Consider the following 26,326-nt stretch of genomic DNA (forward strand, 5'->3'; position numbering starts at 1 on the left):
ATTGTCCAATTTATGCTCCATCGTACAGCGGTGTCGCGCACCTAATATATGACTAATTGATGTCTGTAGTCGTGCAGCAGAGCAGACCCAGCTGGTAATATCTCGCGATAGGTTTGAATGCATGAGGTACTTTTTAACCCTACATTTTCCATAAGGCACGTGTCTGTTGAACTGTATCTTACTAATAATATAGCCTATATTTTTAATGTAGGCCTATGTGCAAAAAAAATCAAAAATGATCAAATTACTTATTTTGAGTTTTTGATTTTGATCTTATTTGGTGTGTGAAGGACAGTGTACACACACTACACAACACAAGATATGATTTAAGAATACGATGTTGGGGGGAAATTACCCTAAGCGTATAGGCTGCGCGCACAGGTAGCTACTATAGCATTATTATGTGGCCAGTCTACCTAGAGACGGAGCTTTTGCCTGACCCGATTGGAGTAAGTGCCACCTCCGCTCTGATTGCAATTCTGCTCCACATTTGATCCCATTGGGTTCAGGTCACTGTCCTTATACCACCACCACTTGTCTACCATACCGGCATATCTTTCATCCCAGCCCGTTGTCCTCTTTTTAAAAGAAGATGATACCTGGCAAACGATCAAGAGCTGCAATAATGTCCTTCTCGGTGGCGATCATATTTGGATCACTGATGCTGAATTCCGTTTCTTCACAATCACAGAACGGTGAGAATCTGCACGCCTTGACAAAAATGACACTATGAATATGAACGTTGGAGGTAAATAAATAGCTTAGATACATTTGATCTTGTCAGTTATATATAGAATTTAACTAGTTATTATTTTAATTATTTTTTTTTGCAAACGGATCCTTTTGACCAGTTAAACTGGCTAGGCTACCCATCTTGGAATGCGTCTTATCTATGCTGTTGCTGTGTGTGTGCGTGCGTAATGGGGCTGTTTATAAACTGCGAGTGGTGGTGAACCTTTTGGATTAGCGTTTACGAGAGAGAGAGAAAAAAAAAGAAGATAAAACGAAACGTGTTATGATTATGATGATCAATAGTTTACAGTGTGTGATTATGATATCGGGTAATTAAAACGGGGCACCACCACCACGGATCAGGCCCGAGTTGTGTGTGACTGTGTCCCTAAAATGTCCTTTGAAGTCTGAAGCGAATAGGCTTGCGGTCCGACCGACTTGCTGAGCAAGGACAAGTTATTTCACAAGGTTAGAAAGAAGCACAAGCTAAGGAGACTGCAGATCGGGGACAGAGCTAACACTATACTATAGGCTACATATGTCCCTCGACTCGAAGACAAGACATTACACACAGGCACGCACGCAGAATCACACGCACGGCGCAACCAACCAACCTGTCATGCATAGCGGTGCGCTCAAATATGTGTAATATGACTCAGTGATTCGCAAATCCCGCATTATTCTACCATACTGGGTGATCTGATCACAATTCCCCTTGTCCTTTTCACTGAACACAACACGTAGGCCTATATTTGACAGGATGTAAAACCTATGATGTGAAGCACTGTAAATAGGCATAGCCACCAGTCCATTTTGCTGCATGTTTCTATTTTTAGAGCCAATGCTGCACTGGGAACCATGGCTTTAATGTCCTCTTGCGAGAATGGTCTTTTAACTCCTTCACTGAGATGCACGTACTGCACACTGCAGAATGGCATTGATTTCTCAATTCAGTATCACTCTAACAAATGGCCCTCATGTTCATAAATCCTGTGCTCATCCAAGCTCTGTGTGTGTGTGTGTGTGTGTGTGTGTGTGTGTGTGTGTGTGTGTGTGCGTGTGTGCGTGCACGCGCCTGTACAAGAGTGCTTGCATCCCAGACTGGATTGTCTGTCAGAAGATATGTGTGCATTTCCTTGGAATATAACCATGTGTAGGAATGTTAGTTATGCAACTAATCATTCTATATGTTTTCTTTCATCTGTGCTTTATAAAACTCCAAGACAGTTGTTGCCTAAATTTAGCAGCATTGTAAAATAAAATCAGATGGCAGGACCGAAGAAGTGTTTCCTGATGAGTATATGTCTTATGAAGAGATTTTAAAAGATGGCTGACTGATATGTCCTTTTCTTCTCATCTCCCCAAGTTCTGAATGTAAGATTCTATGATGGAAGCTTGTATAGACACAGAGCATAGCTATAGCTTCTATATATTCTTCTTCATCAATAATTTATTGCACAGGTGAGAGACTGGAACGTTTGGAGACTGCTACAGATTACAATATATAGTATATATATATATAATGTTATTTAACCACCTAATAAACCATATATTTTGTAATCTAATAGTTGACCAGGCTCTGTACTTGGTCCACACTTTGGGTGAATGTAACCCCAAGAATATGGATGGTAGAGTGGTTTTAACCCATTTTGGGGCGGGAACCCCTTTTGGTGTTAGCATTATGATATGCTTTAGCTATTGAAAAATAGCAGATCTACAAGCTCATAGCGCGCCACCGAGTGGCGCGCTACGAGCTTGTAGGTCTGCTATTTTTGAAAAATCGAAGAACCACTGACATAGAAACATAGCTTTTTCAGAAAACTGTCAGGATGTAGAAGACATTTTTAGAATCTGATCTCAGGTCAAAAGTCACTACACCTTCCTCTCCAAGACATTTCTCTGTCCAATTGCTCAGACTGATACAGTACACCCTACACCGTATACAACGACTATGTATCCAATTCCAAACGCAATTAGTTTCTCTGTTGATTATCATTATCTACACTCTACAGTATGGACATTTGTATTTATTATCATTTTATTTGTTTATGCAGTCAATGGAATTGGATACATATACATTCACTATGATGGAATTTGGCGAAGCCTGAGTGGTAGGTTGCGCAAATGGTTAAGCCATTTTGACCTGAGATCAGATTCTAAAAATGTCTTCTACACTACATCCTGACAGTTTTCTGAAAAAGCTATGTTTCTATGTCAGTCGTTCTTCGATTTTTCAAAAATAGCAGACCTACAAGCTCGTAGCGCGCCACTCGGTGGCGCGCTATGAGCTTGTAGATCTGCTATTTTTCAATAGCTAAAGCATAACATAATGCTAACACCAAAAGGGGTTCCCGCCCAAAATAGGTTAATATACTCTTTCAACCATTTCCGTTATTGTCTTCCTCTTCGATGTTCTTATCGCATCGCTTAATTATGCCATTGCTGTTCCGTTTCATTATTGTCAAAAATAAACAGAGCTTTAATTTCTCTCTGATAAGGAACAGCATCAACCATAAGGAAGGATGCTCAGTGCGGATGGAGGAACTGGCTGTGATCTAGATAGGCCTATATACGTACACTAGACAGCAGTGTGCCGAATATAGTTCCTATTTGGTTTAGAGGTCAGTTATCTTAATTGCTGTGATGTGGACCATTACGGTGTACATGAAGCCAGACTACAGTCATTTTACAATTAAGTTATTCACCATTCTTTTATTATTAGGGATGGGAATTGAAGATTTTCTTGATACCGGTGCCATTAGTGATTCTGCTTATTGGTTTGATTCTTCTATACAGATTGCCTTATTGATTCCTGATACATTTTCTGTGACGTAATAGAATAGACCTGCAATGGTTTTCAACTGCTTTATTATTTCCGAACCCCAACAGCGTAGAGAGACTGTAGAAAAAAAGTATACGTAAGTTAAAGATGGAGTGCCGTGATTTTAGTATTTTTCCCCCCAGTTTTTCATGTGTTTATGAGGTGACATTATACTTCTCCCCTTGGTGTGGTTGTTACAGTATGTGCAATCAAAGATGGTCTATTTATGAAGATGGGCAAACTTCATTGGCGCCACTAGAGGCGCAATGGACTACAAATCCTACAAATGGTCTCCTAAGTAGGCATGGTTTGCTCCTCCCCCACCCCTCCCCTCCTCCCCCTCCCCTCTCCCAGGCTGACAACAACACTGACAACACTGTCATGTGGATGAGCATTGAGAGCATTATATGGCAAATGCTCATGATTCCCATTTCCCAAATCAGCCCCCAACAACCAAGAGTCTAAGACAGTTATGGAAAATTATATTATTAAGCATTGGGAACACACATTTTCATTTCACGTTATAATATTCACATATTGTCATCTTAAATATGGGGCCAGAGCCCCCAATGTGTCGTCCGTCAAATTGCAGATGGACAGCCAGACTCTTCCGGACTCGATCCTCTCAAATCTCGCGAGAGTTTAAAGCTGGGATAAAGAAAGGTCGATAACAAAGTAGATTTTCTCCTGATTTGTCTCGCTAAAAGAAGCCATTTTAGTATGAATATCTTGTAAATATTGTGTGCCTTGTGATGATTGGGTCCAGTATTTAGTAAGTGTCCATGGAGTTAAGGAATGGATCATAAGCTGTGTTCACGTTCATTCTTCCATTGGAAATGAATAGACTCCAACATTATTCCCGTCTCCTAATAATGTGTCCGCCCCCTTCACGCAGATACGGGAAGTAAAGTTGAGTTCGTGCCTCTTGCATATTTTCCTCTTGGGTGCAATGATGTCTTCCCTTTTGTATTTAGGGTTTCTTCCTGGAGGCTGAAACCTTGACAGTCAAACGTGCCAATGAAAAAAACAATAATATAGTGACATCACATCATCCTCTCCCCTAACCCCTCCCCCTTTATCATAAGGTACAACAACAGCTGTGGGGGCCGGGTTCAGTTCAGGTGGTTTCATCACCCATCACCACCCACCAGGAAAACCAGGCATACCCACTGGTGAGCGTGTCCACATAAAAACAACATTTTAACAAATAATAGACAAGTGTCTATTATTTGTTAAAATGTTGTTTTTAAATATTTAAATATTCTTCCTCCTAATAATAATACCTCATGATCATGTTTTAGGGTGGTAAAAAATCATGGCACTCCATCTTTAAACATGATAATTGATAACATTTATTACAGTGTTCCTTACAGTATATCCTTTTCAGCAGTGTAGAAGACAGACACATGATGATGTCATGGTTTTACAATGAGTAACTGTCAGAAAAGGGGATAGATGAAGGAATTGATAAGCTTGGAGGCATACAATGTCGATTCTTGGGATAAAATAAGGAATTGATAAGCTTGGAGGCATACAATGTCGATTCTTGGCGTTAACAATTCTTATTCTTTAACAATCCAATTCTCGATATCCCACATCTGATTTTTATATAAACAGTAGGCCTAATGTAGTTCTGGGGTCAATTCTACTGTTAAATTAGATAAGTAATTGTGGGCTCACTAAGGTAGGCTCTTAGCTTACGTATGATTATTCTTGATGACTATTTTTCAACTACTCCAGTCCTATCGACAGCTATGTGTGTCCCTGGGTCTCTGAATAGCGTTTGATTGGTTTTCACTGTTCACAAGTGTCACTGTTGCACAGCCTAGCACACACACACACACACACACACACACACACACACACACACACACACACACACACACACACACACACACACACACACACACACACACATTAACTGTATATGTATATGATGATGAAAGTCTGGTTAAAGATTTTAGACTCCATCATAGACCCCTTTTCCCTCTATGGTTGCCAACCAAGAACTTGAGAAATGGGATAAACACCAAACTGAGACTCGCAGAACTCTGCAAATCCATCCTCCGTACCCAACGAAAAACAACAAACAAGGCTTGGCAGATTTAGGGCGACACTTGTTATCAAAATAAAGAAGAGAGCACTTAAATTTCATAACCACCTAATATAAAAGAAAGCAACCCAGATACGCTCCATAACATAGCTCTCAATCATAGCGAAAAACGACAGGGATGCCAGTCAGCTGGTCCAGGGACTATATGCACAAACGCAAGCACAGCCACCAGACGGAAAGCCCATTGGACTTAACCACATTATAAGTAAACAAAAAGAAAGCTACCTGACATACTGGAAAGAGACTACCCAAAACCAAAGTAAAATGGAATGCTATCTATCACTAAAAAGAGCATTTACATTGGCTGAATACCTGAGCATGGTAAACGACCCAAAACTTGACTCGGTGAACACAGCCTTGCAATAGAGAAAGGACACACACACACAGACAGACCCCGCTCCCAAGGGAAGACAGACTATGCACCCACTGCACACAAAATATGGTGGAAACAGAGCTACACTTCCTAACCACCTGCCCACTATACATCAGACATATATTTCCCACAGATTACACACACCCAAAGCGAGTTTGAAACCATGACCAACGAGAAAAAAAATTGCCATTTGTCCCAAAGTGACGGCAAAAAAATGCTGCTATTTGTTTAAAAAAAGCTTTATACCCTGTATGTATATAACGATGCAATGTGACAGCTCTCTCTACAAAATGCTTTATACTTTCCCCATTTTCAACTGTTTTTGAGTGGTGCAACCACTCCCTTATGGAGCTATGTGTGTGTGTGGGTGGGTGGCTGGCTGGCTGGGTGGCTGGGTGGGTGCCTGGGTGGGTCTGAGCACGAAAACAGCATGGTTGTTTTTCACCACCTGTGCGCAACCTAACACACACACAAACACACACGCACATATTAACTGTATATGATGATTTTGGGTGTGCCAGTACAGTACAGTGACAGTACAGTACAGTAGAGGGTACAGTAGGGACCCCCACACGGTAACTGTCGTTTCTCAACCGTTTCGGACGCGGGGCGGCTCGCCAGAACCGGGCCGGCACCCTGGGTGCCTTCCTGTGCGTCCCCCCCTCCCCCCGGCGACCCCCACGCGGAGTTGCACCACTCACTTCACACGGGTGTGATTTTTATTATTGTATTGTGACACTTGCTTTGGCAATGTAAACGTATGTTTTCTCATGCCAATAAAACCCCTTTGAATTGAAAATTGAATTGATTTTGGGTGTGACAGTACAGTACAGTAGAGGGACCCCCTGGGGACCCCCACAAAGTAACTCTGTCATTTCTCAACCGTTTCGGACGCCGGGCGGCTTGCCGGAACCGGGCCGGTACCCTGGGTGCGTTCCTGTGGGTCTGGAACTTCTGGGGACCCCCACACGGAGTTGCACCACTCACTTTACACGGGTGTGATTTTTTTAATGTATTTGATGTATTACCATGTTTTGTTCTTGCTTACTGTAAATCGCTCTGGAATCTTAAGAGCGTCTGCTAAATGCCTAAATTGTAAATTGTGAGGACCCTTGTGAGGACCCTTTTCAGAAAATATTTGGACCGAAAAGGAGTAGGCTGAAGCTGTAGCCTGTTGGTAGGGCGTTCCATATTTTGGTGGCATAGGAGCGAAATTAAGTTAGTCCCTTGTTTGTGCCGAATCTGGGTTGCACATCGTTTGTTGAATTCTCTCTGGTGTTGTGGGTGTGGACTTCGCTGACATTAAGGTAGGATTTAGACAGGTACATGGGTATCTTGGTGGTGTAGCGAATCTTGCGGACCAGACCCCATTGCAAGATGCTGTACTCCGTCGTCAGCCCTAAGCCATTCAAGCCTGTCAAAATGGGCAGGGGTGAGGTGGCTTCGGAGAGTGAGGCCAAGTAGTTGCCTGACCAGTTTGTTTTGGGAAGTCTGGAGCCTTGTTTTAAGGGCCTTTGAGGTGCTGTGATACCAAGAGGTGCATGCATACTTGCATAGTCGAAGAAACCCTGTACAAGGGGGAGGGGCAGTGTTTTCCGTTCACCTCCACCATCTGTTCTCTCCCCTCCAGGTAGGATTGCATTCAGCTCACTGATGTGCTATCAAAACCAATATCACATATCCGTCCTTTAGATGCATATGTGTGCTGTGTATTTGCATATTAATCTAAAAAGGCTACTGGAAGATGACTAGTACTATGTCTACTAGATATAAATGTGGGAGTGCATATTCCAGATTACTGGAAGGCTACTGGAAGATGACTTCCTTACTGGAACTAGCAACCTTTTTAATTTGCTGGTTAGGCTCTGTACTGCTAGGCCACCTGCCACCCCTGATGTGTGTATGAAGCAAGGCTTAGGTAATAATTAGTTAAGTGGAAACAGGTGTCGTCTGGTTGACGGAGGCAGATGGCCAGTGGAAGTTGATTAAAGGTTCAGTGGCATGGTGAAATAATTAACGTAATGCTCAGCTAATAAAATGTATGACATAAGAAAAATCCTCAGGCTTAACTATCCATTGTAAATCGATTGATGGTTGATGCACTGTGCATAGTAAACAAATATCTCCCACACATGGGCAACGTATAGTGCACCAGTGTCGTCCACCAAGAATAGCAAGCTCACAACTCCTCGCACCGCAATGAATTGTAAGCTTGTAGATCAGCTACCTTCGGTGTGTGACACGCCGCAAAATCAAGTATACATCAGGCATGAGGTATTGTGAACTATAGTTTCAGAACATTATTTATTGGCATAACATCTAAGCAGCATATTGTCAGCACAGTAAGGGCTCCATTTCCGTCACAGCTAAACCCCTTATCCCTAAACTTCTTTGCCTTTTTTACTATTTTGCAAAACATTTTTGAATAGTGCAACTAGCCAATCTACATTGACACGTTGTGAGCTTGTAGACTGGCCATTTGAACTATTCAAAAATGTTTTTGCAAAATAGTAAACAAAGGCAAAGAAGTTTAGGGATAAGGGGTTTAGCGGTGACGAAAATGGGGGGGGGGGGGGGGGGGGGGGGTGTGCCTATAGACCTGATTTTTATGGCTAGAGGTGGGATGCTCTTTTCGAAATCTCCAATGGCCGCTTTCCACCTTCTCATAGGGTGCGTTCGGAAATGCGCACCGGGAATGTGGTCAGTTTGTTGAGTGTGGTGGGCGGTGACGTCACAGTGTGCCTTATTTACGAACGACCACAGCTGTGACGCATTCACACCGCCAACACCGGACAACCCCAGCTTCAGGGTAGGGTCGCTCAGTGCGGGCACTCGGCACACCCTGTGCGCAGCACACGGGATTTTCGAACGACAACGCACCGAGTGCACTGAATAAACAAAGTTAACGAACGACAAGAGAGCACACCAGTGCGTTCAGGGCGCATTTCCGAACGCACCCCTAGTTATCGCCAATGGAGATATTTTGGTTCACTTGCAGAATGATAAACTTGGAGTTAAACACCTTCATCCGGTGGCATGCCTGTTTTGGGTATGCCATAAGGCCGGGCACAATAACATTTTTTTAAATAAAATAAAATGTTAACAGAAGATTTCAAATTTATGCTATACACACGATCACAATAAAGTACCACAGACGAAAAACAGTCTAAGTCCAAATTTCATTCTGACCCCTCCACGAAAAGGCCTCGTTGTCCTGAACCCTTATCTATCATTTATACATTATGGATCAATAGTGTGGACTTAGACTGTTTTTCGTCTGTGGCATTTGGATTGGAGTCTGTAGGGTTAATGTTGTGCTTTGCAAATGGCAAGGTCACATGGAGGACTTTGGAGGTGAATGGCGGATAACAGCCAGCCAGATACAAATTAATTCAAAGTCCGTTAATAATGCCAAACCAAGTGAGAGCTCCCTTATTGCATGATTACTGCGGAATTGAATTATATGTTCCCAGGAATAGCAGGAGGAGGGATGACTGGAATAGAAGTGAGGTCATGTCTCCGATCCCAAAATGTTGATGTGATCGCTGTTGGCATATCTTAGCTGTTCACTTTCTGCAAGACATCATGCGCGGAGAAGCTAATCTAATGTTTTAGTTAACCCTTGAAGACCTATTTTATACAGCCACATCTACAGTTTTTTGTTATTTTGGAACATTTTGGAAAATGGGTGCCTATAAATGACATGCTCTGAATAGCTTGAAAGGTTGAAAGTGAAAGTGTTTAAAGTATACTAGAAGAAGAGCATTATACTTCACTTTCCTTCTCACTACTCTTCCATCCTGTTTTATCATGGTCTTCGTTTTCATTTAACTAGTTTCTTAATGGATTTGTTTTGCCTAACATGATTTCCTTTCGTCTCCCTAACCGCTTCCTTCTTAATTTATCTTTTTATTTCCTGCCTTTCCTTTATACTTCCTACATCCACTCTTTCCCATGTGGTTCCTCTTATATTATTGCGTCGACCGACTCCGTGGACAACACGGCACCGTTCCACCCTTCAGCCGCTGGCTCTGCTGGCTTTGTGAAGTCACCACTGTCCGAGACTAGGCTAAGGGGGGACAACTTTGAGCTATACTGCAACGTGGTGGGCAACCCCACGCCGGAGATCCAGTGGTGGTACGCCGAGATCAACCGAGCTGAGAACTTCAGGCAGCTGTGGGACGGTGCCCGCAAACGACGCGTGTCCATCAACACGGCGTATGGCACCAACGCGGTCAGCGTGCTAGGCGTCACCGGTCTCAGCGGTCTGGACGACGCTGGGACCTACGAGTGTCGGGCCAGCAATGACCCGCACCGCAATGACCTTCACACAAATCTTCAAACCTGGATCCGTGCACAGGCCACAATTGCCGTGCTGCAGAGTGAGTGGTCAGTGTACAGGAAGAACCCCCTAGCTACCCCGCTCCATCCTGAGGCTTAGTAAACCACTCCAAAACCTTACCGTGGTGTGTCGTCGTCACCCTCAGAAAACCTCCAGAAGACCTCCACTTTCCTCATAGAAACCTCCTACCATCCACAGACCTTGAAATAGAGAATATTCAATTCCACTATACTCCCTTCACTCTACAACCTGTAGCATCAAACCCTGGTCGTCCTTACCATACCTCTCATACCATAGCTACTCTGTTCGGCATATTAGTTTGTCATTCTTCAAAGTCATGACTTTTATATCATCATACTTTTTGTTGTAGTTTCCTTGTCAGTGTAACACAACGTATTAGATGATCATGTAGCCTATTATCTTTCCCTGCAATCCTGTCATATTTCAATCCAGATTTACATGTTTAAAGTGAGGTTTATGAACAATTACGCTATATTTTAAATGGATGGGTCTTTCAATTTTAAGGGATTCTTCCTGTGACGGGCTGAAGCAAAACAATCTGCAGGAAAGCAATCAAATCAGTCAGTCAGTTCTGTATCACGGTTCTTTAAGAGGAGCTGAGGGACCTTGACCCATTGATTGATTGATTGAAATATTTATTAACAGTTTGCAGAATTACAGTACATTTCAAGCACAAACTCAATACAAAGGCTGTTAACTGTGAGTGGACGACCCAATTAAGCATTACACTTGTTTACAAGAGGGTCCACCATGTTCAATTCATCAAAACATTTAGAGACGTACAAATAGACACTTCTATATAGACAAAGAACAGAACAGGAATTCATCATAATGTAGGTAAAAAGGGAAAAGAAACATATACAGTGAGGGAAAAAGGGGGGGAGGGGGGGGATCCAGATTTTACGGGGGCCAGTTTCGAATTGCAGCCATCCGTAGGTGCCCTTTGAGAGCGGTTTTGAAGGAGTCAAGGGATTCGCATGTCTTAATGACTGTTGGTAGGGTGTTCCACATTTTGGTGGCATAGGAGCGAAAATAATTGAGTCCCTTGTTTGTGCCGAATCTGGGTTGTACATCAGGTTCATGGTGCATGAGCCTGAATCTTTTGTCGTGCTACAACTGCCTATACAGTATATAGTATGAACATTTAACTCGTATTGGTTTGTATTATTGCTAGTAGCTTATGTTGGGGACAGATCTTATGTTAATCAAAACATCCGTGAAACATGGCTGGCTCATCACTATTATGTATTACTACTATATATTATTATTATTATCATTATTCATCCACAGCTGACTAATGAGATGGTTCTTTGTGCATCGGTGGTCATATCCTGACAACCCATCATCATCCATGCAGGTGAGGTGGGGGAGTCTTTTTGCAGTCTTTATAATTTCCTTTTCTCATTGCAGAGCCGACGATCGTGTCCTCTGAGCACACCACCCTGGAGTTCCACAACCCCCCCATCACCCTGCAGTGCAACCTGACCACCACCCACGGTCCCCACGACGAGAGCTTCTGGATGAAGAACGGCGAGGAGATTGTGGACACTCGCACCGCCAACAAGAACACTGAATACAGGTAGGAAGTCCCCCTGTCCTATAGAGCGTCGCAGTCCCGCCCCCTGTCATGACGACACCAGGCCCAGGAAATGATTCCCAATGCATTTTTCCCATAGACATTTCAAAAAGTATTTATTTAAAGACGGTTACGCCGCGGACAAAGCCAACTGGAGTCGTGACAAATCATAACAATAAACACAATATTTTGGACCAAACAAATAATTACAAAGAAGAAAAACAACAAAAAAAGTGTTGTAACCTGCCGTATTTCTTCTTCTTTCTAATTCTTTTTTTGGCCCAAAAATGGTGTTTGTTGTCATGATTTGCCACGACAAGAGTTGGCTTTGTATGACGCTTAAAAGGTCTTTAAATAAATACATTTTGAAAAGTCTATGAGGAAAATGAACGGAGAATAATTTTCCTGGGCCCTGGTAGGGGGCGGGACTGCGACACTCTATACCAAACCCCAAACCCCATGATGGTGGCAGGTTTTGAGAGGGTTTTAAACACATTATTTACTTATGAGCTTCAATATATTGGGTCTTGACCTCATGGTCACAGTGTGGAACCAGTATATGCACCAGTTCGCTGGTAGGCCTGTTCTTTTTTGGCAAGCAGCACTGTCATACAGTATAATTGAGGCTTTATAGATTTCCTGGTGTTTGTTTAATTGAGGTTTTGTTTTTGCTGTGCAGGCTGAACAAACCAAGAGGAGATGATGCCGCAGAGTACATGTGCGTTTACACCTTCCAATTAGCTCCTGCAGTCAATGCAACCATCGAGGTGAAAGGTATACATGACAATTCACAATAAAGCTAAAGGTGCCTTTTTGGTGCAATTTTTCATCTTGAAACCCGCCGTTGAGATGTCAACACACTAGTACAAATGATCTTGGTAGCCTTGAGTGTTGACAGGCCTTTCATGGAAGGGTTTGAAATGGCTCAAAAGGCCAAGCAACGTCCTTGACCCCTCTCTGTCTAACTGATGTCTAATACTAGTTCAGTGGCAGCAGATGGTGTCTTGTGTGATGGTGAGGGATTATGTCTCAATGGTTAAACCTGCCTCGATCTAGCCCTTTTCTGCTGTCAGGCATGCATTGCTATGTGTAGGTAGATTCTGCTTGTTTTCATTTTGTGGGGCACATGTGTCCATTTGAGTAGGAACATTGGCAAGTGGGCATCTGTTTGTTACATCATTAATAATTACTTGTGATTAAATGGGTACTAAACAAATATTAATGATGCATGCATTATGATGTACTTATGTTCCTGCTCCCAATGGATAACATATTCTGTAATGATTATATAAGTTTTTTTTGTCACCCGCAACCGCAACCGCAAATTCATTATCCGCCCGTTATCCAACCGCATTAATTATATCATCCTATGTATATTAACCGCACCGTCCGCCAACCGCGAGCAGCGCAGGGAAGCACATGGGATTCTATAGCTATACTGTACACCGATATTTTGTGCGTTTTAAAAGCTATAATAAACATATAGATCAGATGCCATTCATTTATTTCCCGTATTATTTCACCCGCGGTTTATCCAATATTAACTAATAATATATTTTATTCACACAAATCCATCCGCAACTGTGGTTACCCGCAGTTATTTTTTCTTTTTTTTCAAAATGGGAAAACTGAATGTGCAATTACATGTAGTACAGTACTTTATTTTTTTACTTTAAACAGTGAACGTCTAGATGAATAATCTAGATGAATTTACTAGATTATTGTTGAGTCCCCCTTCATTCCAGTTGACGCTGTAGTTTGTCAGGCTTCTGCTCTCCTGATTGTGCATAAAATCATTTTATGATTCCCTTAATTTAATGGCTTAGGGGGAAACTGCATAGCCAAGTGTTTATGTATGGCAGCTGTTCAGTCCCTAACAGTAGGCTACTTAATGCATACAGCACTTTACTCAGCATTGCCAAACAGCAAGATTGCAATGATGCAAGTTTGACATAATTTATGATCAGAAAGTTGACCACTTAAGCACTATTTTATACTATATCATAATGATGGGGTAGCTTGGCGAAAATAGCTGATATACAAGCTCACAACGCGGCACGAAGCGACGCTGTGTGAGCTTGTAGATCTGCTAGTATCACTAGTTTGGGTCCCGGGCAAATTTGTCTGATTTCTCTTTTGGGTCTTGAACTAAAAAGATTGTGAATCACTGCCCTAGTAGTAGGGCATTCACTTCTAGTCATTTTTACTAGTTGACTAGTTGCCTAGTTTACTAGTCGACTAGTCGACTAGTTGTTTAACCACCTATTATGTAAAAAAGAAATAAATATTTGTACATTTAAAAACGGTGTACATTGGTGACTATAACTATAATATACCTGATCTTGAGGCCTACAAAATCGGGTAAAAAATAAATAAAAATAAAAATAAAGTTTACTAGTCGACTAGTAAACTAGTCGACTAGTTGCTTAATGCCCGACCTAGTAGTGAACCTGTACCTTTATACACAAATGTGTGCCTTTGAAAGATCCCTGCCTTTGCTTTCTCTGTGTAGCTGCTCCTGACATCACAGGCCACAAGCGCAGCGAGAACAAGAACGAGGGCCAGGGCGCCATGCTCTACTGTAAGTCTACAGGCTACCCGTACCCCATGTGGACCTGGCGCAAACTGGACCGTGGCTTCCCCATGGTATGTATGTCTTCTTTTTTTTCCAATGTATTTTTATTGAGGCTCTGAATTTTCACAACTGTTCAATCACAAATCAATGTATATAGAACCACACTTTTCTTTTTTCAACACAACATAGGAAAACAACCAAACACGTACCACAATACGGACATTACAATGCACAGACAAAACAAAACAAAAAAAACGAGTACACCACAGTCTTGACATGATTGTACATTACAGGTCACCAGAGTCTTTGTTATTCACTACCGTTCAATAAGGTACATTGAAGCGCAGTCTAGAAGGGTCCACTGTATCTAAGACTGGTTCCCATACCTTCGTGAACCCTTCCATGTTATCACGGAGGAGATAAGTCAGTTTCTCCAAAGGAACCACAGTCATTACCTCCTTGTACCAATCATCCAGTGTGGGAACGTCTCTATGAATCCAAAGCTTGAGTATAGTCTTTCTCGTGGTATGTATGTCTGCGCTATAGTACGCTCATATAGCTCAGCAAATTCATATTTCTTATCGTAAAAAAGGCTAACGACGGCCTGCAGAACAAGCTAGCTTTAACCACCTAAACCCTATGTAGGCTACGTAGTTGACCCGGGTCTCTCAGGGTTCTATGCTTGATCCGCTCTTTTTCCCACCTACACCAAATCTCTTTGTAAAGAGAGACGCAAGTGGGGCACGGTCCGGTGAAATTCTCACGTTCGTTTCAGGCCCGCGCCCGCGAGTGGCAAGAGCTGGATTGTGGTCAGCTCCTTTTTGCACGCTACGGGTCTGCACAGGGTCTGCTGATCCAAGCGAAAACGCCCGCGGCACTCTCTCCACGTCTGAAACGGCCTTAAGAGGTCAAGTGGACTCAACATGCCAGGAAAATGCCCCCACCCCCCCCCCCCCCCACACACACACACACACACACACACACACACACAACACACACAAAAAAAGACACTCATGCACTGAGCCATGTTGGTTTTAATGAGCCGTTGTTGTGTATGTATACTTATCGCATTCTGCATTTTTTTTTGGTTTGTATTCTGGATGTTTGTATATTTATATAGACAGTCCTACTATAGGCTATGAACTTGAGTAAGTCAACAGACACACTGCAGCACATTGACTGCACCTGTGTGTATCACCAAATCACTGCCGCCCAGAACTGATTGGAGGCTAGTCTGAAATGTTTGCTATTTAACCCATTTAGGCCTGACGTCGAAATAAAAAAAACGTTCGCTCTGAAAGAATATATATTCAAAGATTTGCGCCCAGAGTGTTAAGTCATATGCCACAGTCTGATGAAGTCTCTGTGTCGAAATGTTAATCTATAATACAGCCTTGTAGCCTAGTAGCCAAAAAGTGAACCCAATGAGTGTTTTTTTGCAAAACTAATGCTTGGAATGGATTCAGCATCATGAAAACCCCCTAGTTTGACACATCACATGCTACACAAAGCATGATGACATTTTTAATATTTTGCCTTCTATAGGTTGTAATTGGTATGGTCACATATTATGCCAATTATGAAAATTGCTCAACATATGCAAGTTAGCATCCGGCAGTTTCTACATGCTGGGGACCCATACTAAACATTTCTAACATAAAACCTTGGTGTACTCAACATGTCCGGGTTCACAATGGGGCTCTATGGGCTGGCTACTTGACTATTGGACTGGGAACTTTACAAAGTTCCAGTGGGCAGACTTCTATTTTCTTATATTGCCATACTGTTGGTCCTGCACCTGCCGTCCAGTGAATGTTGCCAGCCTGCCAGTTCTATTCTTTCTTCTTGTTTATGCACTGCAACCCTCCTACACCCTCCCCCTCTATGTCGTTGTTGTCGACAGACTCTTTTTGCTGACACAGTCTGATCACTTGAGGAAGACTTGGGCTTCACTCACACGGTCACAACAGATTGTTGTATAGCTCAGAGGTTCCCAAACTTTTTTGTACCAGGTACCCCTTTTGGTGTAGACATTTTTCCAGGTACCCCCTCATCTGAAGCGGCCGCAGAAACCTTTCAAGTGTCCTGAGTCTTTTTGTTGTTTCTGCAGCATGCGTCCTGCTGTTACTGTTTGGGGTCACGACAGGTTGACTGATGTTGTAGTTTTAGTAATCATGTCAGCTATTGGCCCAAAGCAAACATGGGAGAAACACAATGAACAACACAAAAAATACGTTTATTGCGCAACTTGGCAGAAATGACCACGTAGATAAACATAATTTTAATGTTAAAAAAAGTTATTATTATTTTTTTATTTTTTTGAATTATTTCGGGTACCCCCTGGCTATGCGTCGCGTACCCCTAGGGGTCCGCGGACCCCACTTTGGGAACCGCTGGTATAGCTGATGCATGAGACTTGTTTACTGATGCAAGCTCGCAATTCATTTCCAAAGGGAGTCACATGGTTTGACACAACATTTTTGTTGTATGAGGGGGAGGGGGGCAGTCGAAACACAGCCGAAAGCCGTACAACACAAATGTTGTGTCAAACCATGTGACTTCCATTGGAAATGCATTGGGGCGGCCATGACACTTACCCTTTGTTTACATCTAGCATCCAACAATGTTGGATGCTAGATGCAAAGGTGTGAGTGAGGCCTACGTCTTCTGTTTTTCCTTACATATCGCACTAATGCATGAGCGTTATGGACTTATATTATGGTCATAGAATACACGCTTTTGACCACAATTTACGATCCTATACTCACTGATGTTTTTTGTACACTAGTAGTCACTGTTCCCATTGAAACACTAGCCAGATATAAAGATGGATATAACGAGGCCGTGGGCGAAATAGCTACTTTTTACTCGTCGTTTGCTCTTTCTTGCACTCTTTATTCTGTCCCTTTGTTTGCTGTGCTTGCTGTGATTGATGTTTGATTGTGTTATGTATGCTGCTGCATTGTCTGAAGGAAGCCAAACAAAAATAAGTTTTACTCTTGAGTCTTATGTACCTTGTGTTCCTTGTTCCACATTTTTGTCTTTCTGTTTTGGAGGTACATTTGCGTTCCGTATTAAACTAGTTAACAGCATGTTGACAAGTACTGATTCATGGTGACATGGAATGTTTTGGCAGTTGTTGATGAGGCAGAAGAACCCCAATAGACAATGATTTACGGACCGGTGATGATAATGATAAATTCCTTTTTTTGTTATACCGAGATGTCTGGAGATTGATGTGAATTTACTGTAATAGTTCTCTGTCCGAATGGTAAAGACTGTGCAAATAAATGGAGACAGAAACTTTGTCAAACTATCAAGGTGGGATACATTTATTCCCAGCGAGACATACCATTACAGAACATATAGCCCAACAAGTCTAAATCCAAAATGACGAGGGGTAAAAATCACACTGAATGAACAGAGAATGACTCCTTAAATACAGACTTCTCAATGATGTCGTCTGGGTCGAGGGTCTGCCTTTAATTAGAAAGAACCCTAACTTACTGACCAACCAGAGAGATGCAGGCCTGTCTGTCATAGAGTGACAGAACAGTTGCTTGCACAGAAAATAGCTGATTCACAACTTGAGTGATCCAAGACTAAACCATACATTTGTAATGTACACAGAATATGCTAATAAGAATGAATGACAGATGGACATAATTCCTGTAACCAAATAAAACAATAAATCATATCAACGAGTTATAAGTCATGACCTAACAAAGTTGAAGATCAAAATGAATGAACTTATAGCAATACGTATTATAAAGGTGAGTAATAATGACAATTAAGTTGACTTATAGAGAATCAAATTAAAGTAAGCTAGATATTTAAGCGAACTGATTATTTTAAGATGACAAAGACCATTGAGAGCAGCCGTAAAGGGCTTGGAGGGAAGATTCTACAGAAAGTATTTGTGGATAGTTGAACAGCTGTGAATCTGGTTGACCATACAAGCACCTAAGTAAGACCGCGGGGGTTGTACTGGTCAGTGATCTAATCACGTTTGAGGGTTTGAAAAAGGACACTTCTGACTGAAACAATGTCCACGAGCTGGACAGAGATATCTTCCTGCTTTTGTCATTAAAAAACTGCCCAAAACTACACAGTATATGTAATTATTTACACACTCACTGGCCTGACTAGACACACCTCTCCAAATGCATGTTTATGCACAATTCTAAATCGTCACACTGGCACATGACCCTTTGCATATGAAGAACGAGCACGCACGCACGCACGCACGCACGCACGCACACACACACACACAGAAGTGTCTATATGCATTGTTTCTCCAATCATTTACTCAGGATTTTACTTTCCTTGTTCAATTCGGTTTGTATTTTGTGGCAATCTCTCCCACTGGGATAAGTCGTTGCTGTGTATAAGAGTAAGATCGAAAATGGCCTGTTGCCATACTCATGTCTGTATGACACATCCACTGTGGATCATGTCATTCAAGTTCTGTTGTCTGTTGTTGTCTTTGTTAGGATATCGATAACTCGTCTGGACGATTCTTGATCGCCAACAAAGACAACTACACGGAGTTGCACATTCTCAACCTGGACATCGGCTTAGATCCCGGCGAGTACCAATGCAACGCCACCAACATGATTGGCACGTCCTCCATCGTCTCTGTGCTGAGGGTGCGCAGCACACTGGCCCCCCTCTGGCCTCTGCTGGGGGTCCTGGCCGAGATCATCATCCTCGTCATCATCATCGTCGTCTATGAGAAGCGCAAGAAGCCAGAGGACATAGGAGATGGTGAGTTCTTCAATATACCGTAGCTTGACATATTATAGGTTATTTGGGGATAACTGTGACTAGTTCCTTGTGCAGTCCAGGTGTGTCCGGGTTTTATGCTGCCTGGGACCTTTTGATGAGAACTTGTGAGGCACAGGTTGGACACTTTGTTGCATGCCAAAAATAGCGACTGAGCAACACCATTGTGCGACAAAGTATAAATTAGGCTCTAGACTAACCGTATTGTAGGTAAAATATGTCCAGGACATATTGATGTGCCAAGACACACTGATGTGCCAAGACGGGAATAGGGTGTTCTAGAAAGTGAGGGTGCCACACTTTTCACATCGCGACAACATGTCACTCCTATGCACTCACTAGTCACCTGACACTGCACTGTGCCCAGCACTCAATAATTCAGCCCAACAGGTGGACTCTGTTGCATTACCGGGCGGCACACCTTGTCAGGACTGTTTCACCCATTTAATATTCATGGGGAAATGGGATACTGCAGTGTAGTGAGAAGTGGACAAAAATCAATTATTTATTATTTTCCTGGGAACTTTGGGCTCCATTTTCGTCACCACTAAACCCCTTATCCCTAAACTTCTTTGCCTTGTTTTCCTATTTTGAAAAAAAATTTGAATAGTTCAACTAGCCAATCTACATTGACACGGTGTGAGCTTGTAGACTGGCCATTTTAACTATTCAAAAATGTTTTGCAAAATAGTAAAAACAGGCAAAGAAGTTTAGGGATAAGGGGTTTAGCGGTGATGAAAATGGAGCCCTTTGTCTTTGTCCCCAAGTTCCAGAAAAGGATGACCAATTGAAAGACATCGTTAGTTATACTGTCAGCCTGCTACGCAGTGCTTCACTAATAATATTATGTGCTTAACTAACGTAAATTATGCATTACTGGTATTTTGACGACCTTTTCCTCTCCAGCTGAATTTTAATGTTATCACATGATTAAATACAGCTCTCAGCGGGTGAATGTAAAAATGCATTGTGGTAGAATAGAACTGAATTTGAATTACAATTCAGTATGTGATCATAACTGAACACAGTAGATTTTAAGTTTTTTTTTAAAGAAAATAATGACTTTTGCTACCATGATGCATTTCAACGTTGTTCTATCTAGGGCACAAATTTCTTGCACACAAATTCTTACTGGCCATTTTTATACACATTATTTGCAAACTTGCAACTTTTTACGGTATTGGGTGTGCTCTTGAGTATTGAATATTTTAACAGATTATATCTCCCCCCTTTCTCAAATCGCATAACCCAAACCATGTTTGTGGTAAGTGAGAGTACTTTGCATGCCTCATGAATTTCTATAAGCATCCAGTCTCATCTACGCTCCTATACGCATTACGCATCATAGTGCCGACACGCCAAGATTTGACCTTTTATGTAAATTAGTAGAACAAGTCTTAATTCAACAGGCTGAATGTTTCAGTCAATTATTAACCACAGTAAGACAAGATTTGTACAGTTTACAAATGTCATGCATGTTACTGCATTTAAAGATATAAAGCTTATAGTTCTTATCGTGCTAATTGATGATACAGTAGGTAGTCTCGCGTAGCCGGGCGATCTGGGATCTCCGCCTACTGGTACGTCTAGTAGTGACATCTGAATTCAATGTAGTTGCTAAAACTGTGTGGAAACAATTGAGAGAGATATATATAAAAAAACTTGCACTTCAGAACCAATGCAAAGACTTTAGGGTGGTCCTTCATATACCGTGTGTATATATTGATGATATGAATAGTGTTCAAAACAATAGAGCACCGAAGTCCTGACGTCACTGTCAGTAGAGGGCGTCAATCCACAGGTTCGTCTACTTTTTATTTGCATTGTAATCTCCATAGGGGGATTTTAGATCGCCTCATATAAGAACTGTGTAAACCGATCACCCCGGCCTTTTCACTCATATGGATATGAAGCATCGACTGAAGGTGGAAATGTACATATATACCCAAAGAGTAACAGAAAAAGCGTTAGAAACGAGTGAAATAACCCAGAGACTACATTTCCGGTATAGGCGGGTGGCTGCATCTGCCCGTCGCACAACAGAAACTGAATGTTAATTACGTTTATTTTTATTTTTATTTTATTGATATTTAATGTCTCGTGGTTAGTACGAGTCGAGTCACCACCAGCTGAGCTTACGTCAACGAGGAGTTGACAGCTGGGCGTGACGTATATTAGCATCGACATTGCCTTCATATGTAGTTTCAAGGCTTTTGCGGCCACATTCATTCCATTTTCTCCAGAAACTGGCTGTATCAAATATGAATGGACATCATTAACGACGCACAGCCACTCCCCTGACAGAAAGGCCGGGTGGTCGGTTTATTTTTCAAACACAGTTCTTATATGAAGCGACCTAAAATCGCCCTATGGGGATCTCAATGCAACTAAAAAATAATCACACCCGTGTGAACTGAGTGGTGCAACTATTTTTTTTGGTTGCTAACCATAGCAACCATGCTCGTTTTTTTGGTACGAACAAATACGGGTACACGGGTACAAAGCCAGTTGTTGGAGTGGTTTGCACCACTCAAAAATACATGAACCTGTGTATTGGCGCCCTCTACTGAAAGTGACGTCAGACTTCGGTGCTCTATAGGTGTAGGTTTGTTAGTGACCGTTTTAGGAACTACATTGAAAATAGATGTTTAATACTAGACCAGACATATCGGTCAGTGGAGATATAACTCTAATCGTCTGGCCACACGAGACTAGTCATTAGTCAAGTCAACCGATGGCTGTAACATATAGTTTGGTTCGTATCGATGGAGCTGCTTTCCGAGTTTTTCTGAGTGAACTGAGTTTGAACAGTGCTTGTTTGTGCATGACAGAAATGGTTTTCAACTGACCTGCCTGTATATATTTGCTCTGACTTAACAGAATTTTTGTTCTGTTCGTTTGTTCTGCTGGTTTTAATTGTGCAAACAGAATGTGTTTTTGACGCTTTATGGTCTTGTTCCCTATTCAGGCTGTGTGTTTCCATTAGTGCTGGGCAATATATCTGATGGCTAAATTACACCAAATATATATACTGTGTGTGTATATCTATATAATATATATATATTTGGTGTAATTTAGCCATGATCTGTGCTACATTATCATTTTATTGTTAAATGTGTTCTGATTGTGCTCCATGAAAATGTAAGAGTTAACGTTGTGAAGTATCTAATATACGCAAAATCTAAAAATAACAGAAAAACGGTCTGTTTATGAACGATATGGCCTTAGCTAACAATGGCAATCTATTTATGGCGTATGGTCCTTTTTTTAGAAAAGAAAAAAACGACAATGAGACATCAAACATCGAAGTACAGGCCATCGTTTATCATTTCTTTAAGCAATATCGTCCAGCACTAGCTATAGCTACGCAGTAAAATCCTCAGTTTCCATTTTACTCTTGAGAGCGTACGCAGGGAACCAAATGGACCCCGTCCCGTCCGTTTGGGTGCATTTGTACACTCAGGATTTTACAGTGTGCCGTCCTGTGAGCATGACCGCCCTCTGTGTGTTAAAGCAGATGTCCAGGGCAGCTGGTCCTCAATACGCTGATGAATGACTGGTCCGCCACTGAAACATGTTGCCATTTGTCATGCTCTCTCTATAAAAGCAATTGTCATTTCATCCGTGTGTGCATGAGTTGTTTCCCCCCAACTCTTATCTTTCTCTCTCATCTTCTCTCTCAATATTCACTCTCTCTGCTGCAGATGATGAACCTTCAGGACCAGTGTAAGTATATGTCACAGTACACTTCATTTGCAATGTTTCGTTTTTTGGAGATGTGTTGTAGGCCTATAGCTCAGTGATTGTCAACCTGTGTGATGTGTGGACCCACAAACTGATGTGTATGTGTCTGTTGCATAATGCGAGTTTATGAAATCACAGCAATGTATTAACCCATTTTGGGCGGGAACCCCTTTTGGTGTTTTAAACATTGTTATAATTTAGCTATTGAAAAATAGCAGATCTACAAGCTCATAGCGCGCCACCGAGTGGCGCGCTACGAGCTTGTAGGTCTGCTATTTTTGAAAAATATATACATTTTGAGGTCAGGCCTAAATGGGTTAAGTACAATTCAGTATGATTTCCTGTGATTGGTGATGCCATGATGTGGCCTGATCTGTACGGTGTTGATGCTGTACGAACCGGACCCAGTGGTCGAAAGTAATTAAGTGCATTTACTTAAGTACAATTTTTAGGTATTTGTACTTTACTTGAGTAATTCCAATTTCCAATACTTTGTCTTTTAGGCCTCACTCACACCTTTCGATCTAGCATACAACATGTCATTGATGCATGCTAGATGTAAGCAAGATGTAAGTGTCATGGCCGCCCCAATGCATTTCCAATAGAAGTCACATGGTTTGATACAACATTTTGGACTACAAGCTGTTGTATGGCTTTCGGCTGTGTTTCGACTGCCCCCCTCCCCCTCATACAACACAAATGTTGTGTCAAACCATGTGACTCCCATCGGAAATGCATTGCGAGCTTGCATCAGCTATACATCTCATACAACAAGCATACATCAATCTGTTGCGACCGTGTGAGTCACCCCCCTCAGAGACAAATTTGTACTTTTACTACAATTGCTACAATTATTTGAAAACTTTAGTTACTGTAGTTATATTGTAGATTTTGATTATTATTACAAAACATATTTAACCACTTAAGCCCCACCTACATTTGGGCCATTTGAAAATAGAACTTGTAGATCTGCTATTTTCAAATGATTTTTTATACATTTTAAAATGAGACATTCTGCATAATGAGTAGGCCTACTTTTACTTTTGGTACTTTACGTACATTTTGATACCAGTACTTTTGTACTTAGTTGTAGCCTACTTGTAACAGAGTATTTCTACATTGCAGTATTGATACTTTTACTTAAGTAAAACATTTGAGTACTTTCCCCACCACTGACCGGACCCATCTGACTCTCTGGGCAGGCTAAAACTAGCTGATGAGTGTATATTATACTGCATGTATATACAGTAAAAAAGAAAAGAAAAAAAGAAAATACAGTCTGCACACTGCACATTGCTGTTCTCAATGTTTCGAGCTTACTCAGAAACAGAATCATCTTTGTTGTCACATAACAGTTTTACTCGACGTTCATCAGCATTTTCTCAAAGTCCTGCTGTCCTCATTGAGAACAGCAATAAACAAGTGGAGCTGAGAACCAGCGTGCAGATTTTATTCTGCACGCTGTTGATCGTTGTCTCCAGCATGTGGATGAGAGATTGGATGTGCATGCACTGCACTATCGTCTTTGTACTGTATATATACAGTAAGCCCTTTATTTTGAGACAGACACCTAATTGTTTCATATCCTCCCCACTTAAGGAAAACTAATTCCACCAACAATCACAAAGACAAGAACCTCCGCCAGAGGAATACAAACTGAGTGATTGTCTACTAGGTAAGTATTTAATCCTCTTGACCCCCACCCCCCCACACGCACGTACACACACACACACACACACACACACACACACACACACACACACACACACACACACACGTACCAGAAGAGAGGATATTAACTGTCAGTCATTCAGTAAATCCACTGTCAAGTTACCGCTAAACATCAAATAAGCCCTCCAATTCTTCACTCGCACATGACCACAAATTACCAGATGATGCGAAATGATCAGTGATGTGAAATGATCACCAAAAGCTCTTGTCAAACCAAATAAGCGCTGAATAAATGATGATGATGATGATGCTGCCCAGTGCACTAACTGCCCCATTTCTCTCTTTTGCTTGCAGATTATATTATATATGTATTGACCACATGAAGGTAAAACCAGAAGGAATCCATAGCAATTGTTTAAAAGTATTATATGCCATTAAGTATGGTCGTTGTCAGAAATATGGGCTTAAATGGCTGTACCGTTTGAGGCATGCCTTATTATTTTGTTGTGTGTGAGGGTGTTGTTGAGGGAGTTCCAAAATCCAAACCATTATGGAATTGTATTATAACCATTGTTGCTGCATGCAGTTGTTGAAGTTTTCTTTAGTTTTTAGCGTTTTTATTATTATCTTTTTCACTTATCAACTCGACTTATTTCATATACATTTTTCTCATTTAGAAGTAAATGCATGTAAGATGTTGACCTGCTGACCTGCTGCACAGAAAAGGTTTTCTATTATTTTATTTATTCTGAGAGTGGCTTCATGTTGATACATTTGCACTTTGTGTTCTATTAGGGGAGAAGACTAAACTTTGCAATGTACTGTGTAAGAAAGAACATGGCACCATAATCTGGTATGGCAGTCATGTACAGTTTTATCATTCCACTGCATACCATTTTATAAGTTGGTACACGTTTATCAGATGGTACAGTATGTGACTGTGTGACATTTCAAGGGCTCCGCAATGTCCCTCTAAGAGTTATCGGATCAAGGTTCTAAGATGTATCGGATCAAGGTTCTAAGATGTATCGGATCAAGGTTCTAAGATGTATCGGATCAAGGTTCTAAGATGTATCGGATCAAGGTTCTAAGATGTATCGGATCAAGGTTTTATTTTGCTATATGTACTGTATGTATCAAATCACTATAAAACTATGTATGTATCAAGTAATATGAGAGTTATTCATGCTGTATAATGAATGCACTTAAATGTTATGAAAAATGCGGAGGGGGGGGGGGGGGGGGGTGGGGGGGGGTGCTGTATCTAATTTAGGAAACCTGTAGTCAAATCATTCTAACATTTCTTTTTCTAACGTATATGTATTGTATAGCATGGCTATTATCCTATGCAATTATTATTCATATTGATTATATTGAAAAATATAAAAACCTTGCAGCTTTTGATTTCTGTGTGGCGAAGCTTTAAATTAGCCTAGTAGGTTCACGTTAGAGCGTTGATGACATACATGCTACACAGCTGCATGAATTCTCTATAACTATAGTGGGAGGCAGTGGAAGAGCGCCCATATCAGGACTGAGACATGTAAAGCAATCCCAAGTCATTTTTAAGAAT

The 26,326-nt window shown here is 41.5% G+C and overlaps 1 protein-coding gene across 2 annotated transcripts; it reads left to right on the forward strand.

The window, feature by feature from the left end:
• The first annotated feature begins 408 nt into the window (after positions 1–408).
• On the forward strand, positions 409–26,326 carry LOC306923133 (neuroplastin-like). 2 transcript variants are annotated; one of them, XM_079501160.1, is made up of 9 exons: positions 409–695; positions 4,639–4,725; positions 11,813–11,981; positions 12,658–12,752; positions 14,491–14,624; positions 19,047–19,320; positions 23,043–23,064; positions 24,682–24,757; positions 25,108–26,326. In XM_079501160.1, exons 1-8 carry the CDS (start codon positions 593–595, stop codon positions 24,740–24,742), a joined length of 945 nt encoding a protein of 314 aa, XP_079357286.1. In that variant the 5' UTR covers positions 409–592; the 3' UTR covers positions 24,743–24,757; positions 25,108–26,326. The 2 variants fall into 2 exon arrangements, with proteins under 2 accessions (XP_079357286.1, XP_079357285.1); XM_079501159.1 differs by lacking the exon at positions 4,639–4,725 and adding an exon at positions 10,062–10,421.

This window comes from Electrona antarctica (genome assembly GCF_951216825.1).
Source record: "Electrona antarctica genome assembly, chromosome: 5".
Classification (NCBI taxonomy): Eukaryota; Metazoa; Chordata; class Actinopteri; order Myctophiformes; family Myctophidae; genus Electrona; species Electrona antarctica.

Coding starts and splice junctions, on each gene's coding strand:
- LOC306923133 (XM_079501159.1), top strand. CDS start 593: ATGATACCTGGCAAACGATCAAGAGCTGCAATAATGTCCTTCTCGGTG. Junction 14,625..19,046: donor TGGACCGTGGCTTCCCCATG/GTATGTATGTCT, acceptor TGTCTTTGTTAG/GATATCGATAACTCGTCTGG. Junction 23,065..24,681: donor GATGAACCTTCAGGACCAGT/GTAAGTATATGT, acceptor TCCCCACTTAAG/GAAAACTAATTCCACCAACA.